Source organism: Myotis brandtii, unplaced genomic scaffold (assembly GCF_000412655.1).
Source record: "Myotis brandtii unplaced genomic scaffold, ASM41265v1 scaffold343, whole genome shotgun sequence".
Taxonomy (NCBI): Eukaryota; Metazoa; Chordata; class Mammalia; order Chiroptera; family Vespertilionidae; genus Myotis; species Myotis brandtii.
In genome coordinates this window covers 184,029-193,156 of record NW_005363209.1, presented here as the reverse complement: position 1 = coordinate 193,156, position 9,128 = coordinate 184,029, and the positions used below count along the sequence as shown (strand labels likewise).

The window sequence follows — 9,128 nt, the reverse complement described above, 5'->3', positions numbered from 1 at the left end:
GGCAGGGAGGGCGCTGTAAGGCCTGCGTTCCCTCCTTGGGCAGAGCCGGTGGGCGCCCGCTGATCTTCAAATAATAGCGCTGGGCTCCCGTTGGGATTCGAATAGCAGCCTGGAGTGCACAGCTCGGTCTTCCCAGGGTCGGGATTCAATCTCCCTTGTTGCTGCGCACCTGTTGGGACAGGCTCTTCCTTTCCTCGTCACACTGTACAACCAAGTCACATCTGACACCCATCATACATGACCTTGCTTTTTTTCATTGTGATTGTCTTATCTTTCTTATTTCCTTTCTGGACAGGAAACTTCTTGATCTACACCTATACCTCTTGAAATTTAGATTACCCGTTAAAGTGGCCTGCATATTGCATATGCTTAGTAAACGTAGCTGGTTTGGAAATATTTCCATTGAACTGAAGCAAGGGAGCAGAAGCCCCAGGTTCTATCCCTCCCCTCCCCTTCTAGGTTAGGGCACTACAGGTTGACTTGTGGCCAGACACCTGTCCCCTTACTGACCCCCTTCCCACTTGTTTGGGTAAGAAATAGTTGAGATGGCCCTAGCGGGTTTGGCTCAGTAGATAGAGCCTGCGGACTGTAGGGTCCTGGGTACGGTTCTGGTCCAGGGCACATGTCCAGGTTGCGGGCTCAATCCCCAGTAGGGGGCGTGTAGGAGACAGCCGATCAATGATCCTCTCTCATCACTGATGTTTCTCTCTCTCTCTCTCTCTCTCTCTCTCTCTGAAATCAATAAAAATGTATTTTTTTTAAAAATAGTTGAGACAAACGAAAACTAGTCTCAGCCAGAATTAGCAGTCACGTTGACCTACATCTTAGTTTTGGGGCCTAGTTTTGAGGCCACTCTACCCTCCAGAAACCCCCCATCCAGAGAGGAGGGACTGAGATGAGTTGCACAACGAACACCCCGACCCCCACCCCCAGCGTCAGAGACCACTAGCCACCTCCATTCCCTCCCCTTGCTATGGTAGAAACCTCCACCCAGACTCCATGGGTGCGACTCACTTCCTGAGTTGGCCCGCACTCTACTCCTTCTTGAGAGTGTACTGTCACCTTAATAAATCTTCTGTGCTTTGTTTAATCTCTCTGTCTCGCTCTTGAATTTTTTCCTGCCCAGTGACAAGAACCTGGACACTGTCACTGGGGTGAGGCCTCCCTTGGCCTCCCTGTGAGCCCTCCGGCATCAGAATGATACTGCAAACATTAATGCCAGTTATGGATAAGCTCTACAAGTCTTGTAATCTTTCCAGGTTCTTCAGCACAGGTCACGTTTGGCCTTATGAATAGAGCCTTGGATTAAGAGTCAAAAGATATTAGAGATAAACCAAAACATAACAACAACAAAACTCCAATTCATTTCTTATGAAATAAAAATTATTTCCATGTAGGGAATTTGGTTAAGGAGATTACTAAATGTTTACATTGTGTATGGAAACCATATTTTTATATAATTACCATTTGTTAAAAGAGAACACGGATTACATTAAAGTCTACACTCTACTTCACACTTGATTTTTTTCACCTGACAGTATATCTTGGACATATTTCCATGGTAGCCTCATTCTTTTATCAGTGAATGGATGTATCACTTTTTTTCCCTCTCCAATTATTCCCTTATGAATGTACATTTTTCCTTGCCTACTTGTGGAAATGTTTTCTGTAGACTATTAACAGTGGAAATGCTGAGCCAACAGATTGATTTCAATTTTAATTTTTGATAGAAACTCTTTTGAAAGAAGTTGTATGAAAGGCAAAACATTTCCTAATTCTTCACTTGATTAAAAAAATATCTAGGGGCTTGAAGTGGATTTAGAAAGAAATGAGAAAAATCTCAACTCTTTTTAATAATCCCTTCCTTCCCACTTGTCTTATGCCCCCCCCAAAGGAGCAAAGAAAGAGAAAAGAAAATGAGTTGTTTGAAAATTAATCGTTCATATCAACTTAGCATTAGTAGTCCTCTCCCAGAAAGTTAAATGATTTCTTTCCCTTTCATCCCACTTTAAGCCTTGCTAACTCTCTCTGAAGGAAGAACTTTGACACTCGTCTGAGGAGCAATCTCTTTTGACAAGATCTTTATGCTCTAAGAATTCTTAAATAAACCAAGTTTGGCACTGTGCTAGATATGAAAGGACACATTCACCTTTTCAGAAAAAAAGTCTTACAGAAACATATTTCTCAAATAATTAGTCATAAACATTAGGAAAAAGCTGTTTAGTAACGTGTGCTCTTGCCAAAGCATAAATCATTAAATGTGATTCATGGAGACATGTACATTGTTTTCATGTCTGTGTCCATACAACTGGTAGTTTATAATGCATATTCAAGACAGCTTGGGGATGCCATGGAGAGTACATGAATCTGCAATATATAATAACATCTTGGTTCAAAGTTAATCCACCAAATAGATTACATAGAGACTATGGTTAAGATCCAAATGATTTGGAAAAACATAATCGTAAGTGATGTTATTGGCATAGAAATCTGAAGTGGTTTTAATAATTATTAAATTATTGAAAATGGAACAATTGAAAAGTACATGTTTAATGAAATTAACATGGGAAGGCATTTATAAAGATGTGGGTGCTTGGACACTAATAATTCCATTTAGACATTAATTTTTAAATTCCTTCTGTGAATAAATTCACAGTTAAGTATAGCTTTCTTAATATAGTTCCAAGTATGCTTGGAACCCAAGTTAAGACTAAATTTAAAACAAGATAATAAGAAACTTTATGTGATAGGCTGAATAATGCGCCCCCCCCCCCCCCCCAAGGTGGTCTAATTCCTGAAACCTGTCAGTATGTTACCTTACATGGCAAAAGGACTTTGCAGATATGACTAAATTAAGAATCTTAAGATGGGAGGTTATCCTGGATTATCTGAGTGGTCCCAGTGTAAGGACAAAGGTCCTTATAAAAGGCTCTATCAGTGGATAGAGCATTTGCCTGCTGACAGAAGAGTCCCGGGTTCAATTCCGGTCAAGATCACGGATCTTGGTTGCAGGCTCCATCAGGCCCTGGTCAGGGTGTCTGCCAGAGGCAACCAATCGATCTGAGACACATCGATGTTTCTCTCTATCTTTTCCTCTCCCCTCTACTCTCTCTAAAAATCAATGGAAAAATATCCTCTGGTGAGGATTAACAAAGATAAAAAAATAAAAAACAAGAAAAAAAGGGAGGCAAGAGGATCAGAGGAAAAGAAGGGATGTACAACAGAAGCAGGTCACACTTAGAGAGAAATTTGAAGATGCTAAACTGCTGGCTTTGAGGATGGGAAAGGGGACCACTAGCCAAGGAATGCGGGCGGCCTCTACAAGCATGTCAAACTCAAAGGCTAACACAGGCCAGATAAACAAGGTTTAAGTTTATGTGGGCCGCAAAAAAACAAAAGCTTCAATTTTCATAGAAACGTAGGTTTATTTCGATAGAGACAGCTGAATACAAAGGGCTGAAATAAATGAGTAATCGCTAACATAAAATAATAGAACATTTTAATAAAAATTAATATTTTTTCTTGAACATTAACTTACCAGACACTGAATTACTACACAAATTAATAAGTGTAACGCAAATAAACCTATTTTTCTTCTTCTCCGAAAGCAAAATATTTCCTGTTACGCACACCAAACAAGTCAGTCCAAGACTAATGATGTAGCAATCGGCTTTTAAAATATTCGCTGCTAGTATTAGTGGAGAGAAATGGTGCACCTGCATGTAAGGCGAAAAAGGGAAATGAATGCAACATTATAGTAATCTGTCATTAGCGAACATTGTAGTTCGTTATTAATAATTATGTATAACAGGATATTGTAAAAATTAAGTTACAAAATTTTTATTAAAACATTTCTTACAGCCCTAACCGGTTTGGCTCAGTGGATAGCGTGTCGGCCTGTGGACTGAAGGGTCCCAGGTTCGATTCCTGTCAAGGGCATGTACCTTGGTTGCAGGCATATCCCCAGTAGGGGGTGTGCAGGAGGCAGCTGATCAATGTTTCTCTCTCATCGATGTTTCTAACTCTCTATCCCTCTCCCTTCTTCTCTAAAAAATCAGTAAAATATATATATTTTAAAAAGTTTCTTACTTACTGTTATGTTGGCTGGGCTGCAGAAATATTCATTGTGGGCCATGTGTAGCCCACGGGCCGCGAGTTTGACATGCTTGCTCTCGTAGATGGGAAAGAAATTCTCGCCTAGAGCCTTCAGAAGGAACACAGGCTTGATGACACCTTAATTTTAGCCATGTGAGACTGCTGACCTATATAACTGAATAATAATAAATTTGTATTGTCTTAAGCCAGCAAACTTGTGGTGATGTATTACAGTAACAATTGGAAACTAACACATTTTTAAAAAGCAGTTGCACCCTAACCCTGACAAAGTTATCACCAAATATAATCAAATATCAGCAAGTGGTGGAAAAAAGATGACAGCATGAGATTATCTTAACACTCGAATCAGTTGAACTATTGGAGCCAAGAGCAATTCTGAGAAAAACCTCCACGTAGTTTGCTTTAATCTATAATATTAGAATCCCGTTGAAGCAAATTGGAGAAATGTATTTAAATCTTTAAATATTATCTTTGGTATATTTCTTACTTTCTATGTTTTTTTGCTTTTATTAATACAACTTATTTACTTCTTATTTGTTTATTTTTAATTTATCTTTATTGTTGAAAGTAGTATTACAGATGTCCTCTTTTTCCCCCAATTGACCCCTTCCCCACCCAGGCCCGCCCCCTCCCCAGGTCTTCACCGCACTATTGTCTGTCCATGGGTTATGCATGTATTTACTTTTAAACTTTATCTTTCCTTAATAAAAATTAAATTAGTTTCTTTCCAAAGGATTTCTTTTTCTAAATGTTTTTATTGATTTCAGAGAGAAGAGAGAGGGACAGAAACATCATGGGCTGCCTCCTGCACGCCCCCTACTGGGGATGAGTCCACAACCCCGACATATGCCCTGACCGGGAATGGAACCGTCTTCCTGGCTCATGGGTGACGCTCAAGCCCTGAGCCACACCAGCCAGTTTCCAAAGGATTTTAAATGCTAAAGTGGGACAGGTGTGGGTCAGCGATTAGGCCTTGTGGCACTGCCCGGTTCGGCCGGCACCTGGCTGGGGGGCGCTCAAGAGCCCGACCCGGTTGGCCGGGGCGACCGGTAGAGGAGGCGGAGCAGGAGGAGGAAGTGGTCAGGAGCCGGGGGTCGGGCTGCGCCAGCCCGCGATGCCGCTGCAGAGGTTGCTGCTCGCGGGTGCGCGCCGCGCGGTCTTCGGGTCCGCGGCGCCTGCGCTGCGGGGTGAGCTAGGCGGTCGGTGGGGCGTGGAGGAGCGCCTAACCTCGGGTCCCCGGGAAGGGCAGGGAAGGAAAGGGATGGTGGGGCGCTCGCTTCTTTAGACACCCCTGAAAAGTGACACCGTACCTCTCGGCACCTGGGGGTGTAGCGCCCTACAGTTCTTGTTCCCGCAGATCCCGCGTTACTGGGGCCTGGGGCTGCTCTGGGGACGCAGGGAGAGGAGCACACATTGCGCCTGGGAGCTCGCGGGGAAGGCACTTGTAAACATACTGGTGCTTGACTAATAAAGGCCGTTCGCGATCCCGGGAAGCGAGCCAGCGGGAGAGACGCAATGACGAGCCCAGCCTTGAGTTCCACTTACAGTGCTGATAGCTCGGTGGACGTTCACCTAGAATTACAGCAGTTAGAGCTCTAAAAGTGCCACCCTGGTTTTACAGATGGCGAAAGAGAAGACAGAGCAAAGGTAGTGCGTGGTGTTAGGTCTAGGACTCAGAGCCAGCCTCCATTCCTTCTCTTCGCTTTATATGCTGCCTCTCCTTTGGCAACAACTGTTATTTGTGGACGCAGGTACAGGGGCCCGGCATACCACTGCCTCTTCCCCTCCCCCTCCATCTCCCCCTCCCCTTCTCAAGTATTCCATTTTTTTTTTTAAAGAACACCCAGTAAGAAGCAACTTGACAATGATTATTTATTTTATTTTTTAAAAATATATTTTATTGATTTTTTTTACAGAGAGGTAGAGGGATAATTAGAAACATCGATCAGCTGCCTCCTGCACACCTCCCACTGGGGATGTGCCCGCAACCAAGGTACATTCCCTTGACTGGAATCGAACCTGGGACCCTTCAGTCCGCAGGCTGACGCTCTATCCACTGAGCTAAACCAGTCAGGGCTCAAGTATTCCATTTTAACTGTTGGGACATCCTTCGGTTTATGATGTGTGTTTTTTCTATGCAGATTCTTTGTAGCTTGGTTTTACCTTTGTTCAACAGTTATTTATTGAGCACCTTCTCAGCCAGGCCTCCTGGGGATACAGCCTCTACAGTTCTCTACCATTTGTGGGCAGATAGACACAAGTACACAGTCAACACACACAGCCCAGTCTAGTGAGACTGCAATGGAAAGAACAACTGACTCTACCAGAGTTGGGAAAAGTTTGAGAAAAGGTGCCTTTTCATTTAAAAATTCTAGTAGTAATACATGATTATATTTTGATTATATTAAAATAATAAAGCACAGCATGGGTGTCCTTTATACGACTTCCCATCCCACTCTCCTCCCCAGATATGGTTTGTTATCAATCTTTCTAAACAGTTTTCTATGAGTATACATAAATAAATATACACATAACATACTGCATATATGCCCGGCCGGCGTGGCTCAGTGGTTGAGCCTCAACCTATGAACCAGGAGGTCATGGTTTGATTCCCCATCAGGGCACATGCCCAGGTTGCAGGCTCCATCCTCAGTTTGGGGTGTGCAGGAGGCAGCCAATTGATGATTCTCTCTCATCATTGATGTTTCTCCCTTTCCCTCTCCTCTCTGAAATCAATAAAAATATATTTTTAAAATACTACATATATATGTTACATACAATAGAACTCTATGTTATAAATCACATTTTATATATTATTTATATTACTAGAGGCCCACCGCACGAAATCGTGCGTGGGTATAGTCCCTAGGCCTAGCCTTTGAGCAGGGCCATCTTTCCCAGCTGCCAGCAGCCACTCCGCCCCCCCGCTGCCACTCACCCGGGTTCCCAGTTTGCCATCAGGCAATGGGAACCTGACAGCTGGAGAGGAGGGACTGAGAGGTCAGCTGTTCCTGCCCGCTCACCCACCCCACCCCTGGACCGGTGGGGCAGGGGCCTTGGCCTGGGGCCACCCGCATCCCCTGCCACCCACCCACCACCGTTCCCCATTAGCCATAGGACGATTGGAGCCTGACTGCCGGGGTCCACCCGCTTGCCAGTCCTGCCCCACCCCACCCCACCACTCACTGTGGTTCCCTGTTTGCCATGGGGCGATGGGAGCCTGCCGGCTGAGGGGAGGAACCCAGAGGTCGGCCGTTCCTGCCCACTCGCCAGCCCCACCTCTGCCGTGGGTCGCCCTCTGTGTGTGGGGCAACCAGCGGGGCGGGGGGCTTGGCCTGGGGACCCTGCATCCCCTGCCACCCACCCCCGGGGCCCCGTTCACCATCGGGCAATAGAGCCTGCCGGCCAGGGAAAGGGACCAAGAGGTGGTCTGTGCACCTCATAGTGACTGGTTGAGTGGTTGTTCTGCTGTTATGGTTGCTGGGCTTTTATTATATAGGATAATGTGATTTACAGTGCATATTTTTCTGTAATTTTTTTCTGTTATGTATTCAGTTTTTTATGACAATACATATAACTCTTTTAAACACTGCATATATTCCATAGTATGAATAACCAGTTTATTTATTTAGTCCCCTGTTGATGAACATTTTGGTTTCCAAATTTTTATTATAAAAAGACTATCCATAATTATCATTGTACCTACCTCTGTGTGTATATGTACAAGCATTTTACTAGAATAGAAACCTAGAAGTATAATTTTTGGATCAGAGTAACAAGTGGCATTTAACTGGGTCTTAAAGAAGAGTAAGAGTGTACCAAGTAGAGATGAGGGAGAAAGGTATTCCCTTCAGAAGAAACAGTGTGCATAAGTCATGGAGGAAAAGTGAAATTAGACATTTACTGTTTGTACTGTGTAGATTAATTTAAACCTCACAGCAACTCTAAAAGGTTAAGTAATAGTATTCCCATTTTACAAATAATAAACTAAATCCCAGAGAGTTTAAGTAATCTGTCCAGGGTTACAGAACTAATTGGTCAAGCCAGGATTTAAAGCTGGTTTATCTGACTCTAAAACCCCTGCTTTTATTACTATAAAAATGTAGGTAGGACACATGTATATTATTTTTTTTCTGTGTTACAATCCATGTTTGTTTCATATGTTTGATATATTTCAAGGGAATTAATTATATCTTATAAATATTAATATCTGGGTAATAACAAGCTTTGATGTAATGGTGTTTTACTATTTAACACTATTTTGGCAAAGAAAAATGTTTTAATCATAGATTTATAGAAATTCTACTTAGACGGTATCTTGGAAATAGTATAACTCATTTATTGTTTAAATCAGGAACTTAGGCTAAAAAAAAAAAAAACAACAAACCTTAAAAGATTGAGGATCATTAGCTCAAATAGCTAAGCAAGTGGCATAAAATCACATACACATTACTGCTCTTCTTTGCTCAAGCACTGCTTCACAGAAGGCTTCTATGTTCATCTGTTCTGTATATAAATGAATGAGGAGAAAGTACTGAGTTTTTCTCTCCATTTTTAAGCTAGGGTTTCTTGGCATATGAACTTTCAAAGTCATTCCATGAGGTACTGACTTGACTCATAGCCAGGAGTCCACAAGTAATACCTACAGTACCAGAATTTGCTATGACACATGTAGGAAGGTCAGGTGATCCTACCCTTCACTACCATCTACATTCAGAGATGACCAATGTTGGAAGAACAAGAACGATGAGCCAGGAAAGCAGTGGTGGTGAGTGGGGTCTCTCCTATGAGGATCGGGTCATCAGATCAATACACTCACCCCCATCCCTGCCTCCATTGACCTGTGGATATTTCATAGTAGACATCAGGGTGAAGATGCTGGTTGTTAGGACAGGCTGATGCCTGACAGGTAGGATTTTATTTTTTGCTCTTTTTTAATAGTGACAATTCCCTATTTAAAAAAGTTTTTATTCAATTTATTTAATCTGAAAAAACACACAACACATTTCACC

General features: G+C 42.8%; 1 protein-coding gene and 1 long non-coding RNA gene across 5 annotated transcripts in view; one reads left to right on the top strand and one right to left on the bottom strand.

The window, feature by feature from the left end:
* Positions 1 to 4,073: 4,073 nt before the first annotated feature.
* On the bottom strand, positions 4,074 to 5,576 carry LOC106726980. The gene is made up of 2 exons (XR_001363133.1): positions 5,427 to 5,576; positions 4,074 to 4,270 (listed from the first exon to the last, which is right to left on the bottom strand). It is a non-coding gene; the product is annotated as an uncharacterized LOC106726980 (long non-coding RNA).
* TSTD3 (thiosulfate sulfurtransferase (rhodanese)-like domain containing 3) overlaps positions 5,014 to 9,128 on the top strand; it is a 9,178-nt gene continuing 5,063 nt past the window's right edge. The window contains exons 1-2 of one of the 4 annotated variants that reach the window (XM_014543917.1): positions 5,014 to 5,303; positions 6,320 to 6,466. In XM_014543917.1, the coding sequence (XP_014399403.1) occupies positions 5,231 to 5,303; positions 6,320 to 6,466 (220 nt within the window). In that variant the 5' untranslated portion in view covers positions 5,014 to 5,230. The remainder of the gene's footprint in view (positions 5,304 to 6,319; positions 6,467 to 9,128) is intronic. The other 3 variants (XM_014543916.1, XM_014543915.1, XM_005871461.2) reach the window with 3 other exon arrangements.